Source organism: Lutjanus erythropterus, chromosome 6, assembly GCF_056507025.1.
Source record: "Lutjanus erythropterus isolate fLutEry1 chromosome 6, fLutEry1.hap2, whole genome shotgun sequence".
In the NCBI taxonomy this organism is placed as follows: Eukaryota; Metazoa; Chordata; class Actinopteri; order Lutjaniformes; family Lutjanidae; genus Lutjanus; species Lutjanus erythropterus.
The window spans coordinates 28,992,563-29,012,677 of NC_139322.1; the positions used below are offsets into that span (position 1 = coordinate 28,992,563).

The window sequence follows — 20,115 nt, forward strand, 5'->3', positions numbered from 1 at the left end:
ATTAGTTTTAATCAATCCAGGTTTAATCATTCAAATATAAATCTTAAAGAAATCTATGATTGTGTCAATTATTCTGTACCTGAATGACTGTCCTCAGTAAGTACATACCCTAAAATTGAGTGTAAATTAGATCAAGCAGGGGGATTTCCTTTTTTTATCCCTTTAATGAAAGCCTCTGTCTCCACAGCATTCTGCTGACAAGTGTCTGTACCACCTTAAACATGTTTTTACTGATAGCGTTTCCTCCCATAGTCACAACCTCATGACCTCCACCATCATTAATTACAGCGCAGACAAATAAATAACAGGCTGATGGGAGGCACTCTCTGACTTCAGCCAAGCATGCAGTGTCTTGCTCTGGGTGTTAACACATTTTTCTGCTCCATCTATCTGCATCTGCTGCTTACATTTGGATTGATTATCTAATCAGCAAGTCACTTCCCCCAGCTTTAATGGGCAAAAAAGTCACACTTCATACATTTATTCATAATAATGCTGAAACTTTTGGGGAGAGCAGGGATCAGAATGGCAAGTTAAGCATTTTGTGTCTGTGGGTAATTCAACTTTGAGAAAATGAGTGAGACATTATGTATGCAAGTCAGAATTCTGCACATTTCTATGTGAACTGCGTTTAGTTTGGCGCTTTTGTAAAGAACAAAGGTTGATTTGATAAGCTTGATGTTTTCGGTGATCTGGCCTCCCTGATGGTTTGGCTTTATCAGTAGAGCTGTGATCAGTTCCACTTTGTTCTATCTAGTCTTTTGTGTCTGAGTGTAGGATAGTAAGAGACTGTCCTGTCTGGAAAAATGTTCAGCATTTAGGTTTATGTTTTTATACTGCAGCAAAAAGGCTAAAGAAGGCTGGGCTGTCTTTCCTCTGTCCTATCAACTGTGGTTTATTTTAATATGTGGGTGATATTTCCCTGTTCTTAAAAAACTAGTTTTAGTTGCTTAAATGTATCCAAAATTCCATTTCAAAGGGCTGATATACTCATACGATAATGAGTAATTTTTTAAACTGTAAGAGTTTATGGATTCTTTTTTTATGCCTCTATGCTGGAGACAGCCCAGGTCAGAGGCATTATGTTGCATTTTTGGGTTGTCCGTCCATCCATCAGTCCCATTCTCGTGAATGTGATATCTCAAGAATATCTTGACACTTGGAGTAATTAATTGAGGATTAATGCATTAGATTTTGGTGGTCAAAAGTCAAGATCATTGGGACCTCATGTCCATCCCAGTCTTGTGAATGCAATATCTCCTGAATGCCTTGATAGCATTTCTACCATTTTGGTACAAATGTCCACTTGGACTCAGTGAACTGATTAAATTTTGGAGGCCAAAAGTTAAGGTCACGATAACCTTGTGTCCATCTGTTTCTCACGAATGCAGTATCTCAGGAATGCCTTCAGTGAATTTCTTCAATCTTCTTCTTCTCCTTTGGTGGTCAGAGTTCACTGTGACCACGCAAAATATGCTTTTGGCTATAATCTAACCTACCTTAATATGATAAAGTTTCACACACATAGCTGATGACAGTTTATATCCAAAAGGTCAAAGGTTAACTTCACTGTGACATCATATAGTTCTGTAAATAGTCTCTCAGTGAAGACAGCACTCACAGCTGGACACTTAATACCTTGAATTTACTCTGTCAAAGTCTTCCCCACGTATATCATATGAGTCTAGATAGACATGGATGTAAACTGCAACTTGATTGGTTGGTGGGGGCATCCAATCACAAAATGGTAATTTTAGTTATAAAACAGAACAATGCTTTACATTGTTCTGTTTTGAACTGGACAGAAAATGATCTAGGCATGATTGAATATGGAAAGAAGGCAGGGGTAAAAGTGTAATATGGCCTTATTGTCTACAGTTCACACAGCTAGACGTTTTAGTACATCTCTCCAACAATAATATACAGCTCAGTGGCACTGCAATTTCAAAACTTCCACTTTGGACTTAAGACTAGTACCTAAACATAATTCCTTCAATTAGTCTTTGATGGCACTTAAGCAAAGCCAGTATACTGTAAACAACCTCATTCTCCATAGTGACTTGTGCATTAGTAAATCATATTTATGTTTCAAGCTAAAAACTGTGAGTCTCTTAAGCCTCTTAGTACACTGCACTGTTTACAGTGGGGTATATACAGAACTAAACAGTAATACATGTGGGCTCCAGATTTGTGACGATGCAGCAGCTCCACTTTACGGCTCCTTTTGTTTTTATATTTAATAATGAGAAAAAGATGCTACACAGGCCAGAGACACAGAAACCAAGTGTGGCCTGTCTCTGTCCGTCTGCAGCTCTTTTTGTTGCCATGAGGTTGGTAAAAGTTGGGTGCAGCTCTTATGCCTGCCAGCAAGTCAAGTAGGTGACTGTGGTTTTCTATCCTAGAGTTAATATTTGATTGGTTACATGTTGGGAGGAGTTGGTAGATTTTTGGAAAAATCATCTCATGCACTTTGGCAAGAGTTTCTTGCCATGACTGAATGTTTTCAGTGCAGTGTGGAAATCAATCAAGAGTAGTTAGAAAATGGTTTCTTTGAGGATCAAACAGCTGCTGAGACCAAAGACTTTGGGAGGGCAGTTCATCCAGCTGTCCAGCTTTGAACTCCCTTTATGATGTTTGTGTGTGTCTGTGATTGTGTTTGTGTATCAGGTCCTGTTCACTGTAGTCTTGTACGTGTGTGTGTGTACATGAATGCGTTGGTCCTCATATCCTGTTAGTATTACAGAATGTGACTTCTCCTCACTGAACATGGGCTGTTTACACTGGAAACTGCTCTCTGTGTCCAAACTTGCCGCTCCCTGCCCGGGTCAGTAGTCAGAACATGTTTGGCTGCTGGAGCTCCCTCAGCTCCATGTTAGCTCCACCACTGTGCTGCATGGACATTGCTCATAAACTGTCCACAACCATGAAAGCGAATTCCTATCAAATAAAATTCTTCAAGCAGCAGTTCACTGTTGGCCCAAACTTCAACCATTTCAACCCTTTCGTGTTTGAAACAAGCTACATTCCCCCAAAACAAAGCTTGATGTTTTAAGCTAACTAGCTTGCAGCTGACGTAAACTCTGGGCATGAAGCATAGAAATTGTCTTTCAGAATTAAAACAAAAAAATCCATTGCCATTTAGGAAAATGCAAAAGTAAGAGCTGGTTAGTTATTTAATTGTTTCTGACATGGCACATCAATAATAATGCCATCTTTTCCAATGGGTCCCTTTTGGATACTAACCTACTAATGCTTTGGCAGTGGGCTCACAGCAATTCCTTGATTAAGGCGGCCAAATTTCTGAAATAAAAACCAGGGGCATTTCCAATTTGGCAGTCAATACACCATTAAAAGAAATAAAAAAGGAGGACAGTTTCATGTATTTTGACCATAGTAACTGTTGTGCTATAATAAAGTATATAGCTTAGGCCATCTGACTAAATTGGGTGCTTACTAAGTAACTTTGAAAAAAAACATTTGTGGTGAAGTTGTGGATTCACTTGACACTTGCTAGCTTCTAGCCAAGTTTTCTCACAGCAGTTTTCTAAAACTTTCTAAAACTAGCTTGAGAAAGTACTTGAAGAGTGATATGAAGCTGTTATAGTGAGCGGCCCCCTCTGTTGGCCAAAACAAGCACAACATGATTGAGGCGTCAACTTGGAAGGCTCTGCTGCCTGGTCTTTTTTGCCACATAAAATATTATTTCACTCTGTGGTCTGTTTTTAATGGACAGTTAAAAATGGGGACATTTCTGGGGACAGCTCTAGCTAACAGGCCACACCAAAAACAGGGACTGTTTGCAGAATATGGGTATATCTGGTCACTCTATCTATCAAAGCCTTTTAAAGGAAAATTATGCAGGATTTTTCTTAAGAAACGTTCAAAATTGTCCCTTTCAACCATTACTTTCCAGAAGTGTGTGGCAGTGCCTGCATCTGCAAAGACCTCGCACACCACCTGTACCTATTTACTCTACCTTTAAAATCCCTAATATCAGCAACATGCATTTGACAAGGCACCAAAGAGGTTGAAAGTTCAGAAGTCTCAGCATAGCCAGGACAAACCTGAAAAGGAAAACCATGAGAAACATTTTCCTGGTCCTTGTGCAAATTTCTTGAATGCATCTACAATGCATGTAACATATTTAAACATTAATGCATCATTGTCAAATTGTGATGGTGTGTTATACTTACTGTAATCAAATCAGACCATGATTAAAATGATTTGTAGCCCTTGGTACTCTCACTGCTCACATTTCTCAAAATAAGGACCACATTTTGTTTCTTTCTGTCACAGTGAAGACATTTGTCTCTACTCCCACTTTCTGGAGTCACCTTCTCTGCTTCTTCCAGTCCATAGATTTGTCATCCAAGTAGTCAGACATCACGTAATTGTTTGAATAATCCACTGGACTGGTTATGGTTGCTCGACCAGTAGTAGTGCAATTGTCTGAGTGTTGTTGGACACATTTGAAGTGGTTTTGCATTGAACTCAAACTTTGAAATTGTTAGCTTTGTTTGGAAGCACAGTGCCGTGCTTTTATAAGTTACAAAATTACCATACGTCATGGGAAATCACTCTTTGTGTTGCAAATTTTAAAGGCCAAGAGAGGCTGCCAGAGGTCTTGGCAATATTCCTATTTGTTTATGTTAAAGATACAATGTCTCAGAGCAAATGTTGTAATAATTTGATGTATAAAATGCTTTACATGCCATCTTTTAATCCCCAAGACACAAAACTGTGGTTTTTGTGGAGAGTTTCAAAATTTGAACTGTGTGAATGAGCAGCCTACTGCTGCTGGGAAAGAGCAATTGTGGTAAGCCATCCTCCCCTTGATAATCAAAGGTTAATAAATGAACATTGCGAGCTTTTGTTTCCACCAGATTGCCCTGACCTTGGCTATTTATGTAGATTAAATATCTCCTTTTTCAGTCCTGGCTAGATGTTAAGACAACTCCCTAAAAACTCCCAGTGAGGGCAACCCGATTTAGTAATCAAACCACTTCATTTTCTGTTAAACACCACTCCCTTTATTGCCACTTAATCTGCGTAAGACCACACAGATATGTAAGACCCCAAACCCCAGGGTGGGAGAGCAGAGACATATTTCCTCTTTTCAGCATTTCATTCCACTCTTTGCTCTCCTCGGCCACACAGACCTCTAAGACAACTCCCTGAGTAGTAGAACGGAAACATAGGATACGCAGATTTCTGTTCATTCTCAGTCCACTCGGTAGGCTCTCCTATAGACCTCATATATCTTCTGCAATGAATAGAGACATAATTTAATGTCCAGCCTTTAATTTTTTCCCAGCAGGAGATGTTTCCAGTAGGCTGGAGATAAATTTTACACTGGTTTGTCAAGAGCAAAGCAACATATACCAACATATGTGAAACTCAGATGCCCCCTTTTTGTGTAGACTGAATAATCAGCAGTCAATTTAGATTTATTGGAAGCATTCTTAACACAAATGTGTTTCTGCTTAGTTTATTACTGCTCTGGTTTTGTTTGGGTAGAGACATGAGCCAGTGGGGACGGGCAACATGATGATGTAAACTATGTCTCACAGTGCAGTGACATGGTTTACATCAGGTCTGCAGTGCCTCAAAGCACTCAAGGAAATGATCAACAACGCTCGAGCGTCTGTCTGCGACAGCGAGGGACGCGGGCCACACACAAATGCAAAATGACAGATTTACTAGACACATGCACTTGCAAAAACACAAAAAGACCAGCGCACGTGCACACATTCAAGTGTTGAAATCAGGAAGAAACATTTAGCGACAACATACAAATGCTTTAAAGGTCAAGAAACATGCACAAATACACTTGGATTGCAACTCATCTCATCTCATTCAGTGTTAGGACATGAATACACAATGTGCATGCACATGCTTTGAATAGAGACACAGCAGATGCTCATTGAGCACGTATGAGTTTGACCTTGCTAACTTGAGAGAATGACACCCAGCCGATCCCCTTCCTTCTCAGCTGACACCCGTCTTGTCAGCTGCTGTTGTTACAGACAGGAAGAAGGAAGCATTCGTGCCCTCTGCTTCCTCTGGACCTCTGTGTTGTACAGCAATGTCTCAATACGTGTTTCCTCAGTCACCACTTCTTTTGTTCTCACTCTTGTGTATTTTAGTGTATGTGTCTGCCCTTTTAACACTGAGAGTATTGTAAGAAAATACAAACAATAGAACAGCTATAACAGGCTGGAAAGTTCAGAAAATTGCATCACTTTACTGTAATGCAGCTTTTAAAATCAAGAAAAGATTACATCAATGCTATACCACAATATAACAATATCAAAAATCTAAGACAGTATCTTGTGCATGAAGCTCACCCCTAGATGCCATTAAATCCCACAAAGTCAGTATGGGTTATTATTGGTGTCTTCAAATCCCTTCTGACTCAAAACTCACATTTCACATCATCATCATTGCATATTCATTTTTGGCACAGAGATATTTCTGATGTTTTACAAATTGTAACAAAGTTCCTTTGACCTAAATGTGATGAAACTTTTCTTCAGCATCAGCATGTCCCGTTGGCTGGCCTCCAAAATGCAGAGATACAAGTCCTATGTGGGACACTGAAGTGATCACATTTCATCTAATAAAGCTTGTTTCTTGGCCATCATTTCAAACATGTGGAATCAATAAGCGTTGTTAAAAAATCAATTTGGTTCCCTTCAATATCCTGAAAATCAACTTATCTGAATTTGGGTAACAGTTATTGTTGGACTTTGTGATTTGATTTATTTAAGGGTCCTTCTCTGGTGTGTGTGTGCGTGTGCGTGTGTGCCCCTAGTGCAGTACATTTATCTGTGATACCATGACAATTTAACAAACAGAACTGCCACATTTCTTTGTAGTTATGCATGGTTCTTTATCTTTATAGTCAAGCCAAATTGAGAACTTTCTTCACAACGTGCACTTCACCCCTGTCGTCTTTGAGTTTTCAAACTGACATTGCGAAACAGTTGATACAAAATATATTACGTTATACCTTTTTAAAATATTTTTCGCACATACAAAGTTTAATCTGTGTGTATGTATTTGTGTCTCACAGACGGAGTGTGCCAACTTTGTTCGTCTCCTGCAGCCGTACAACCGCACCCACCTCCTGGCCTGTGGCACCGGTGCCTTCCAGCCCATGTGTGCTTTCGTCAACGTGGGGCACAGAGGAGAGGTGAGCCAGGGTGAAGATAGGCAGTGGGTGTGTATGTGTGTGTTTGGGGGGGGCAGCTGCAGGGGAGAGTCATACACAAAGACATATACATACACACATGTATACCCACAAAGACACACAAACACATAACTCTTATGTGTTGTCAACTATATGTGAAAAAATAACAATTAGTTGGTGCTTTTGAGGAAACTCTATGATATACAGCTGTCACAGTTGTGTAACACTGTATTTTATTGTATGCTGGCTGCAGTCTGTCTCCATTTCCTAAAGGAAATGTTTGGAAACTGTAAATTATATTCATTTTTTATGCACCCTGCAGCCATTAATTCAGTTCAGACTGTGTGGTTTACTTCGATATCAACTGACTAGAAGTTGAAGTCAATCATTCCTTAGCATGAACATTTCAAGTGTTATTGCTCTAAATTACTGCCTTTGGCAGCTAGAAATATAGATCTCACATGACAGTGTGATCATAAGAACATGAGAACACCGGACAATTTTGTGATTAAATTCAAGTTGAAACAGACAAAGATTTATTCATACAAGTGAGATGACAGTAAATGATGAAGATGAAGCAGTTTCCGACCGCTAGGAGACAGAATTCATTTTTCTCAGTTAAGTGAGTTAAGTTGTGTAACAAGTAAAACATGTATTTATATAAATTTATGGATAAAAATGAACTAATTATAGGGGTCCAGCGGGTAAGAACAAAAATATATTGTTTTTTGTTTTGTTTTTTTCTGGAGAAATGGTTGTGCAGTATGTTTGACATTTAAATCCAATAAAAATATAAGACAAAACCTAAATGCAGCTAAATGCTGCATTATGTTCACCAGCTAGTCACTAACTTTGTTTTTCTGCCCTTGTGTGTGGGGTAAATAAAGTTCACAGCTAAGTTGTGTTCGCAGGAAACAGATGCCTACATGGATTTATGGTGTACTTGGGAGAATGATGAAAACTGGGCAACTGGACTACACAACAAATATACAGATGAAAAAACACAAACAATGGGCTGAAAAAGTCTAAAAACTAAGTTGGGTGATCTTTTCTGTGAGTTCTACATTATAAAAATATTCTTCTAAGTTGTAGGTGAAAAAGAGAAACAAAACTTTGCACATGACATGTACTTAAGAGCAGGGTCACCACCACAAACACATGTGGCTCTGATATCTCTTTAATCAAATATATAAAGCTCAAGTGCTTCTGTAAGTACTGTGCAAGTTGATACTAAGTAAGGAACAGAAAACTAATTTGGTGATCAGTTAATACAAAATAAATAAAAGTATATAAAAGTATAGATATAGTCTAAGTTAAGAGGAATGCTTGGTTAAGCAATAGTAGTATGAAGAAGTCACAAAGAAATGTTTGCATTATTGTAGTAGAAGTAGCAGAACAGAGACAGGATGCCACTGTATCATAATACTTATGAAGTACTGTACATGTGAGACGATAAGGAATCATTGAGTGGCCTCTAAGGAGGAAACCAGGCTAATGGAACAAATATGGTTGGTGCCAAGGTGTTTTTTCAGAAAAATACAGCTCAGACTGGCTCTGCTCTGTGCTCACATCCCTGGGGCTCGAGGTTAAGCCTCAGCAGGCAGCTCTGCCATGAGTCTTTCTGTAGGGCTACTCAGCCGCAGCGTTGTGTCCTCTTTACATCTTTTCAGCCACACAGGCTGGCTCACCGCACAGCCGCTCGGCTCAGTGGGACCCTCTGCAGAGTTTCACACTTGGAGCCATTTGAAAGACAAGAATCAATGAATGGAGCCATTAAGATGGACTCGTAGTTCACTGTTTCATGGCGGTTCTCCACATCGCGGCCCAGTGTGCCGCCCTGCCTTTCCCAGCAGGAGGGGGTCAAACTGGGCATTAGGGAGAGAGGAAAGCTGCAAGTTGGCAAAGAGTTAAAGAAAGGAAAGGAGACTGTGAGGTGGGAGAGTGCCAATGTGTCAGTGGGAAAAGAGTGTGTGTGGTGGATTGTGTGTGCATATAAAGTCCAGAAGGAGCATTGCAGCATTTTCCTTTCCTTTTTTCTTGTGGATTTAGGTGCTTGTCACTGTGTGTGTTCTCCTTGATGCCATTTTCTCCCACCCTCTCAATCTGTCATCTTCAGTGTGGTTTTTGGACTCTAGGTTTTATGGCGCATTATGAAAAACAGCGAATGTCTTCCTCTGCTTGTGCTGAACAACTTTGAGCTCAACCCCAATACACAGTGGTCTGCCTTTGAAGGGTAGTACTGTACTGAGTGGACATGTCATGAAAAGTAGATCACCTGAGTGTGACGTAGTGATGGCTCAGTACTTTAACTTGAACTTTGTGGTGCTTTTCACTTGCAAAGGCCTGCAAGTACAGGAGAAAAAGACTAGAGTGACCTGCACATTTTGAAACAACCCATGATTTCCATACATAACTGACTTTTATTCATAACTAAAAGGGCACTATTGTCAACACAAAGCAGCGCACAGCGCAGCACAACTGTCATTGCTAGTTTTCGACCAACACAGTTGTCACTTTCTCACCCAGCACCCATGTTGTTTAAGTAGCAAATGTACTTACATCCATCCGTGCGCCCATGGGTGTTTTGGTCTTAAATGAGGTGTGGTCAGGCACATTGCTGGTGCATTAGGGAGCTTAAAACGATTAGACCATCGACCAACAAAATCGTGGTCTAAAGATAGTTGGTGCAGTTTATGCCTGCCTCTACTATTCAATCAGTAAAATGTGACTACAAATGCAGGTTCACAGCACACATACACTCTGCTTCCAGGACACTGCAGTTAATCCACAGGTCATATAAATTAACTTTCTGATTAAGACAGCATCCCTGCAGGCGAGTGAAATTGGGTGAAGCGTCTGTCCATTAGGAAAGACGTTGTACGTTCAAAACACAGCAGCTAAGTGACATTACTGTGCCCATGGAAACATTTAACATTATCAAATTATCAATTATTTATTATTATTATTTATTTAATTATCAATTATTACATTATCATTATCAAAGCCATCTTTTATATTATGTTGAGCAGCACACAATAGGTGATTTCTTTATTGTGTGGTGTATCGACAGATGGATTTTCTCTCCAGTGATGTTTATGTCCCGTCCTGCACATTAACCACAGTGCCAGCGACTTTAAGTGCGGACCAAGCATCACTAGTGGGTCATTTCAGCATCCCCGTTGACCCAGTTGGCCAGTTCCGCCTTTTAAACTGCAATGCACCAAATGCAAGCACACCTGGCTTTTAAAACAGAATAGGAGATGACATTCTGTTGGTTCCATGTTACGACCAAAACACACTTATGAAAAATTAAGAGACTCCGCTATGCCCTTTACAGCTTACTTTGCACTGAGATTATGCAACATGGACAGTGGACATTCCATAAACACATTTGCACTATGCACTGTAAACCATGCACTATAGTCTAATAGGGCCCATAGTATGTTAAACCCTCTGTGTTTGATAGTGAAAGCAGCTCTCTTCACAAAGAAGTTTGTATTTGTGTTTGTATCTTTGCCTGCTCAGATGTGTATGAGACAATATGTGTGTTAACTCAGACCAGCTCAGTTATCCTGACTGAGGTTAGGATACCAGTGATCCTCCTACTTGTGTGTGTGTATGCATGTATTTGTGTGTGTCCCACCATCACTCAGACCACAACCGCGTCCTTTCAGCTCGTCAGAGTGTCTGTCTGGATGGACGACACCACAGGGAGCCTGTCCATTTATTTAACCAATCGTTAGCTGGCGGAGAACACACACCCGTGTGTTTGTCTGACCTCTCGGAGGGACCAAAGCCGCGAGCCCTCGGACTGGACCCTGGGTGGGATGACCTATGACCCTCTGGGTGTTTCATCTCAGTTAAGCGCAGACAGACTCTATCTGTTTCTCCCATGCCACCTCTCGTTGTCTTGGTCTTGTGTTGTCGTTTATTATGCAGGTTTTACTTAAAACCTCTGAATGTAGCAATAACTACATTGTGAATTATAGGCTTGTCTTACATCAGCTGTGTTAAAATGAAGAAAAGGGCTGTCTCACTGCCAAACAATGGTTTGAAAATGTATTAGTATTTGACAGGCTGTTATTGCTCTGTGGTGTCAGTAATCCTCACTATATTTCATGCTTTCGTCTAAATCTGAAAACAAAGAAATGCATTTAGCAATATTCTAGTACAAAAACCATTTGACATACACTCACGACTAAAAGGATTCTCAGCAGATCACATTTCTGGGAGGTCGTCAGGATTTTTCATGCAACATTTCAGAAACACTGAAACTGTTTTGCAATTATTGTGCAATAAGTTTTAAAAGAGAAATATGTTATTGTACTAAATTATAAAAAGACAATGATATGTAATTAGAGATTAAGGAAGCATGCTAAGTTGAAATACTGGCCTCTCCATCAATAATGCTACAGCCAGCATGTTCTTCTCTGAAATTTCCATTACAGGCTGGAACGTCTGTTTTTGTTTGCCTGTTTCATGTTTGTTAGAGTTCAAATTAATGCTGAATGTTTGCCGAATGAGTAAGTGTCTGTTTATGGGTTGTAGGAAATCATCCATAATCTTTTAGGAGAAGTAGATGTTTATAGGAGTTAAACTGAGCAATTTGTAAATGGAGTCTGGCAGGCAGACAGTCACTGAACTCCAGCTCCAGAGTGGAGTGTGGAGTGTGTATTTTCAGAGCAGTGGGCTTTTGTTTTCAGTGTGATGGGCTTAGCTTTACATTGACGGACAACTGACAGTTATAAACAGCAGTGTAGGACTTGTCCTCACTTGTCATTGTCAAAGTATGTTGCACTTGACTTGCTTTGAGTCTAGGGAGGAGGGGGCAGGGCAAAACAACTTGCTTGAACCATAAACCAAATATTACATGGGGCATCAACCTATTTAATATAAAGTCTATGGCTCCAGCTTGCTATTTGGACTGCAGTACTCATTTTATAATGCTAGGGTCTTACATTTAATTCCTTTAATTTCATCTCCTAGTTTATAGTATTTCAGTTTATTGACCAAATATATCACGATTTCTTTATTGTCAAAAACGGTTTCTTCCTTCGATCGTGAAAACAATATTTAGATTAATTTTCACCACATGGTGTTCATTTAGGTTCCTAAAACATATGAACCTATAAACCAGTGTCTGGAGTCCTTCTTTCTCACACACACACTCGTACGCACACAGACACACTAGAGTCCCCATGCTGAGTGACACAGCGGCCAGAAGCAGTGTCATAGATGTGAAAATAAATGACCATTTTACAGTGATGACATACAGAGGACCAGACCACACACACACTCGTAATCAAACACAAGAGATACAGACAGAAACACACACAAACATGATGAAAGACACGCACATTCTAGCATAAATATAGAGAAAGAAATGTGTAGATAGATACAGATTGATACACACACACACACACACACACACACACACACACACACACACACACACACACACAAGCGGACAAATATGCATCTAACAACAACTGACAGATTGGACACACAAATGGCCGAGCTATATGGTAGTTCACATACTCCATTTTTCAGTAAAAGCCCACTTTTACTTCACAGTTCTGCTTGTTGGCACTTAGAAAGTAACTTGCTGAGTAACTCACTTCCTCTCGCCACGATGGCAGACGTCCATGACAACCTTTGTAAGTGCTATACATGGGACACTTTTCAAGTCCAGTGGGAAAAAAAGCTCTTCAGCGGGGCCAACAGCAGTAATGTGGATAAAAAAGTGGACTAAAAAGATTGAAAGCATAATAAAAAATTAATTGCTTATGAATCACCCTTTTATTTTTCCCAGGCATGTTGCCTTTGGATCGAATCCCTACAACCTGGAGATGAATGAAGCCTCTTATTTTACTGCTCCTGCCTTTTCTGTCAGCATTACTCCATTTCTAGTGCTTTTACTTGGCATTACATATGAATTTTTACTCTACTGTAATTATTGCCATTACTCTTAATCAGCACTTGTCCTGTCTCCCTCTTTCTTCATTTCATTTGTCTTTTTTGTCTTTCATTTATTTCAAGAAAGATGAAATGAGAAGAGCGAGCTTCCCAGGCTTTCACTAGAGTGAGAATTGAGTGCTGATAGAGGAAGACCAGCCAGTATTTGACTGGTCAGTGAGGAAAAGGCCAAGTCCAGCAGCATTTCAATTATGGTCTGTTGGATGCTTGAAGTGAGTCCAAACTGTTCACCTTAAGGCATTTAACATTTTTTAAAACAAGACTACAAGATTAAATGTCTAGCCAACTGTTATCTAGTGTCAAACCTATTAAAAAAATGATCATTTGAGGACTCAAAGATAAGACCTGTGAACCTTGAACCCTGGTTAGTTTTATATACTCATATCTATACTTCATCAAACCATTAACAGTGAGGGAGGACAAGAGGGGAGGAGGATGGAGGAAGAGATGAGAGGCTGGGAGCACAAAAGGTGGATGTCTGCTCTGTTCAACACAGTAGGAGCGAGGAAGAGCGATAGGACGGGGAACGGCGTAGCAGCCAAGGAGCTGTTTCGTGACTGGGTGGTATGATATGATTAAAACCGAAAGTTTCATTTTTCACTTCTACATACACAGCATTCTTTGTTTCCTGTCCCGATGAGGGCCAAATGTCCTCATAAAGACAGAAAAGCAAGTCGAGGTGCCGGTTGTGCCACCTCAGTCAAAAGAAAGTTCAATGAGAGGTGCTGACATGTCACTGCAACTCAGCTTGATGACATTTAACAGAGTAGATGCATCACTTTAATCAGTCATGTTGGTTTCTGCATTAAAGGCCGACTGTGCAGGATTTTCCTAAAAAAACAACAAACAAAATCCTGAAATGTATAGACTCATAAATATAATACCCCTCACCACTTATGACCCACTAGAAGTGTGCTGCCGTGTCTGTATTGGCAGAGACCGTGTACTCTAACCGTGTTTTTATTATTTTTTTCATATTTTGCTGTGTTTGGGCGCTTCTGGGTGTCAGCCTTTTGGCCCCTGTGTGAAGCCCCTAGCCAATAACACTGAACAGGGAGGTGAGAGGTTGGGACTCTATAAAAACGTAGCTACCAATGGTTACATCGTTCTTTCCACTCTCCTCTGCTCTCTGTGTGAGTCGCAGAGAGAGATTCACACATACACACACACAGGCAGAGCAGACTGAGGACACAGTGACACAATGAAGGTTTGCTGCATCCACACAAAATACGGTGTTAGGTGGAGGTATGGGTGTGTTTGTTTGTGCTTTAGAAAATAACTTTGGTGAAAAAATACAGAAAATAATGTTTAATTTCTCTATTTCATTGACCTGTTCTGGCCAGCACTGCTCCCTCACTTCATTCACTCTTCATTCGTTAAGCCGGGAAGGAGGGGACAGTTTTGAAAGGTGCGTTTACAATCAGCAATTAACAAACCCTGCATATTCTGCCTTTAAAATTAAATTCTGGGATTCCCTCAGCATGTAACCTAAATCCTCTGATTCTTAGGAACTAATGCTGAAAACATAAATTACTGTTTAATAGCTGTTTCTATTGTTTTAGCAGTGGCCTATTTGACCAGAAATGACTTACTAGATGATGCTAAAAGCTTAAACATGGTGTAAAACTAGCACTAGCTCACGTTAACAACATAACATGAGCCACCATAAACTATTGGTCACACCAGACCAAACTTCTGAGTGTTTTAAATTTAGCAAGCGTGCCTTTTATTGCTAATAAATTCCAACTTTTCCTTCTAAGAGGAGCAGCGTTCTATTTCATCCTCTAAAATTTACAGTCTCACTTTAAGGCAGCTGATTTAGTATCAAGATTGTTAAATGATACAAAGTGCATGTGTGTGTGTCAGTAGTCACTTGTCTCAGTGGTTTTGTAGAGGGGCTCCTGATGTATTTTGCTTGGCACAGTGGAGTACAAAGTGGCCTGGATGTCTCGCTCTCTCTCTGTATCGCAGCGCTTTTGTGTATTTGTCTTGGCAGACTGCGTCCAAAGTGACTCTGACAGTCTAATCAGCTGTGCAGGCAGCCGCACCATTCCTCCGGATCATGATGAGATAACACAGACACACACACATGCACACACACAAACAATCTCAAACCTGCACAGTCTCTTTTGCACGGGCTTTAAGATGCTTAAGTTTTCAGTTAAAAACTGGGCACAGAGAAAGACACTCACAGTATTCATCCAGATCACATGAACATGCACACACACACACACACACACACACTGATGGAGAATTCAGAGATGCAGGGACGTTAACTTCAGTAACAAGAGAGCAATGAGGTGCTGAAAGAATAAAGATGACTAATGAGTGAGATAAAAGTGCTCAGCGGAGAGAGATGGAGAGCAGAAAGCAGATGAAAACAAGACAGAAATTCAAGGTACACATACTAAATTTTTTTTATTTATTTTCAGAACACTTCAGAAGTTATAAACATTGAGTCTTCTCATATGAAATCTTGTGACTTAAAATGATGAGTTGAGTGAATGTACTGTACAGAGCTCAATCAATTCATTAAATTTAGTTTCTAAGAAATCACATTAGCAGACTTCCCAGCATGCACTGCAGGAGAGTTAAAACTCCTCTAATGCTGAAACAAAGTAGCTCCAACAGGAGCAGCTGCAGCTTTGTGTGAAATGAAAAATTCACCTTTCAAAGTGAGAAAACTTAAAAGGAAATCAAATTTGTTTGTAATGTTCGTCAGTGTGACTTAAGTCCTTTACAGCTTGTTGTACATGTTTTCTCAAGTAGATCGATATCAAGTTTATTTACCTGGCAAAGTTTTTTGTTTTGAATCATTACAAAATTACCTCAACTTGTCTTTTCAAATTCAGTCAACTTAAGATTTTAATGCAGTGTGAATATTAACTTATTTAAGTTAAAACAAATGGTTTATATTTACAGTGTAGCGAGAATGAAAGTGATGAAGTTATATAGGAGAATGTAGGGAAAAGGTTGGGTGAACAAATGAACAAACTCATTTTCAAATCACATTTTTAATTCAAAGAGTTGCTTGTGCACAAAAAAGCAACATCCTCTGCTGGCGTGTGATTTGTCTTTAAGTACTGTTTTTCTTCAAATGGTGGATTTCCATTTTTGGAACCAAAAAAAATACATGTGGTACAACTTTAAAATCAATGAATAAATAATCATACCGTGCATAGAAATCCTCATAGATCACACTGATTTACAGGACTGGAAGAAATGAAAAGTGTAGGGCAAGACATGATTTAGAGAACTGTTTGACTATCATCTCATATTTAATTAAGTGTGAGCATGTGTTAAAGTGTTGGGCATGCTGGTGGGCTGCACATGTTCGCTTTGACACCTGCAGAACTCATTCGTTCCTCTTCATGAACATTCAGAAAGCTACATGTGGATCAAATAAGAAATTAACTGCCTCTCCTTATTTCCTGACATTTGTTGGATATGCCAGTATATATAATCTTTCGGTGTGTTTCTGACAGTAGTAATTTGCTGTATCCATGTAACTCAGCGTGTATTATTGCACGTTTGAGTATGTGTTGGTGCACGTACAAAACTTAATGTGCGTGGGTGGGTGTGCGTGCTGTCCACTGAGTTTCTTACAGTATTTTTATCCCTCTGACTTCAATGTCATCATCTCCCCTGTGATCTCCGTTCAGTGGAAGACTCACCCTCCCTGTAACAATACTCCATTGTCTATTAGAGGAACAGAGACTCATGCACACAGTGAGTTCACTCTAAGGACACTTAAATCAGGAATATGGACTTGAATCAAACACGAGGTCTTACTGTAGGTCCTGTCGCCTTCCATTCCCCTTTTTATCCTGGAAAGTCGCATTGATCTCACCCAGGCAGCCCTGGCAGAGACAGCCTGGTACAGTGATGTCGTCGAAGTGGGAGTAGAAAGGCTGAAAACAAAAGGCCTTTTGTCCACAGTGACCCTGTTGTGACCCGACAAATCACACAATCCAAGGATGTGGCCAGTGTTCGTCAGTGTGAACTTCACTAACTGGTGAATGATGAAGAAAGAACCAGTCTGTTAGTCTAATTGCTTCCTTACTTCTTCACTGCTGGAGTCAGAAAAAAGGGTTTGATGCAGGATGATTTAAAATGGCGATCCATAAAACACGTTTTTTCCTTTTAATTTTGGATGATTTTTCAGGATACAAGTGCATTTTCTTTTCTATTTGACTAACCCTCTGGCATTGTTTTTAAATTAAAGTTTCTGTTTTGATCGATCGTGTTGACAACTCACTTCTATTTTTCCAAACAGTCTACTTCTCACAGCATATGAAAAAGGTTTCATGAATATGTCAGCAACATCATGCAATGACCGTGCAGTGGAAAAACATTAAAATTTATAAATTATGACTTTATATCAGGGATGATGGAATGGTTAATCCATGATTGAGTTATTGGTTATTAAGAATTTAATTGATCACATAAACCTTAATCAATCTACTCTAAAATAAAGATCTAAAATACAATTTTACATCATGTAGATTATTTTTGAGTGATATATATGTATATATATATATATATATATATATATATATATATATATATATATATATATATATATATATATATATATATATATATATATATATATATAGTTTCAATATAATCCATTGTAATCCAGTTGTTATCCAATATAATCCATTGTTATCATTTAAGGGAAGCGCTTAAAATTTGCATCCCTACTTTATATAATTACTTAGTAAGTTATTGCACAGTGTTTGTTGTGTTAGTTTTATTACCTTGAAACTGGGTTGCAATTTATTGAGTTTAATCAGTATGGAGATGCTTGCTTGCTCAAATTAAAACAACTAACTAGATAATTGAAAAATAAGAGCTTTTGGGATGCAGTAAGGATAATTGTTTGCTTAGTAGCTAAAGTTAACAAAAACATTACTTTGTTTGCTGTCTAGCTAGAATTTAACAAAACATTACTTTGTTTGCTAGCTAGGTAAAATTTAACAGTGTTACACTTTTTGCTAGCTAAAAAGTTAACAAAATGTTATCAAGGGACTTCATCTGAAAAGTTTAAGTAAGCCTAGCCAGCCTTCTCATGATGGCCTGGCAGAGAAACTTTTATTTCTCCTCCTTTGAGAAAAACTTGCTGGGTGAATTAATGGAGCAATGTGGCCAATTAATAGAAGATTAAAATACACACAGCTGTACAACTGTAAAGAAAAAGAGACTTCCTGGCAGCAGGTAGTAGCTAGCAACTGTTTGAATGGATCAACTGCAGTTAAAGGAAGAAGAGATGCATCATAAACTCAATCAGGTTGAATCTCAATGTTAAACCTTCATGTATAAATGTTTTGTTGCAGCTTAATTAAATTTAATCTGGGTGAGTACAAATTAAACTAAGGTATGAATGGAGGTTTAAAAAAATCTTTAAAATCTATTTTACTTTTAAACTAGTTTACGAGTTAAAGTGAGTGAGTTTAAAAAATTAATCCTTGTCGGTGCATCCCAGCCTAAGTCATGGAGGCTGTTCATAATATGAACCGTCAAATCTCTTTCTGCTGATAAAGTTTGGAATTCAAGTGTAGCTTTTATTTGATAACAGTGTTTTACACTTTGTTTTCCTTTGTTACCCTGCTGGCTTCTCAATATACAGTTCAGCTCTCAGGGTCAGTCTGCACTGGGAACCGGGTGGGAAAATTGTCTGAACTCTGGCAACTATGCTGATCCTGCATTTCCTTGTTTCTCAGACAGCGTCTAGTTCTCAGACAGATGCAGAGTTCAGTGGAAGGACAAAAAAATCTGAAACAGGCTGAAACTAAAAACAGCTCCTGTCCCATTTACTTCTGTGGACAATTGGACAGAAAATGAGAACGATGGTCTTTTGTTTCGGTCGTTTTGGTAAAATTATCTCATTACAAAAGGTGCTGTATGACCCAAACCCATCAAACTTGTTTTGGAGCGAGATAATTGATGTCAGGTGCTCTAGTGGGCTGGGTGAAATGTTTTCCACATGGAAGGATTGAAGAAGAAAATAAAATTTATAATCATTTATTTCCAGCCCGTAGTCTGTTGCACATAAAGCAAGGTGATATTTCAGATGTTTCTGGAAAACAGATAAACATAAAGTTGACTTTGTCCTCCAGAGCACCTGCTGGAATTAATGACTTAAAACTTTCTTTTTCTTCCCCAGCATGTGTTCACGATGGACCCTACGAATGTGGAGAGTGGACGAGGGAAGGTTCCACATGACCCCAGCCTCCCCTTTGCTAGCACCTTCAGTGGTATGTCCCATGTTGTTTTGAATTTCTAAACATTTTCTCAAGTGGTTTGTGGAGCTCATATGGCTAGGGAACCAGTTAATTTGGCTTACATCAATAATATTTTAGTAAAGTTCTCTGGTAACTGAACAGTAACACTGAATGTCACTTAACTGTTTCCTACTATCCTCTTTATTATCAACTATCAAAATAAAGGCAAAAACTTAAAACACTGAGGATATAAGAACCTAACAGGCATGCTCTTTGTGTATACCTTATTATTCAGGGGTCAAGAGCCATTTATTTGTCATTCTGTCGCACAGGTTTGTACAATAATTAACAAAAGTTTTAGTGCCATATGCTACACAAGAAAAAATATTTTTTAATATTGGAGCACAGAGGTTGAAAAGTCTCAAAGACTTGGAGTAGCAGATACTTCTGTATCTCTTGCCAGACAGCAGCAGGGTGAACAGGCTGTGGCTGGGTAGGTATCATCTTTAATCTTTTGGGCTCTGTACAGACACATCACCACACCGATATCGATAAATTTGTAGCTCTCCGTTATCTTTAGGTATTCATTATCTGCCATGTCTAACTATTTAAAATGCCAAACACAGATAATCTGTCTACACATTTCACCCCTCTGCACAAATCTCTGCTTTGATTTAAAATTATAATAACCTCAACAACTGCTACTACCGGGAACTTTTT

General features: G+C 39.1%; 1 protein-coding gene across 3 annotated transcripts in view; it reads left to right on the plus strand.

Annotated features, from left to right (window-relative positions):
- Positions 1–20,115, plus strand: part of sema3bl (sema domain, immunoglobulin domain (Ig), short basic domain, secreted, (semaphorin) 3bl) — an 80,667-nt gene that overhangs the window by 37,939 nt on the left and 22,613 nt on the right. For all 3 annotated transcript variants that reach the window (XM_084721565.1, XM_084721567.1, XM_084721564.1), the window contains 2 exons: positions 7,076–7,195; positions 19,338–19,428. In XM_084721565.1, coding sequence (XP_084577691.1) covers positions 7,076–7,195; positions 19,338–19,428 — 211 coding nt within the window. The remainder of the gene's footprint in view (positions 1–7,075; positions 7,196–19,337; positions 19,429–20,115) is intronic.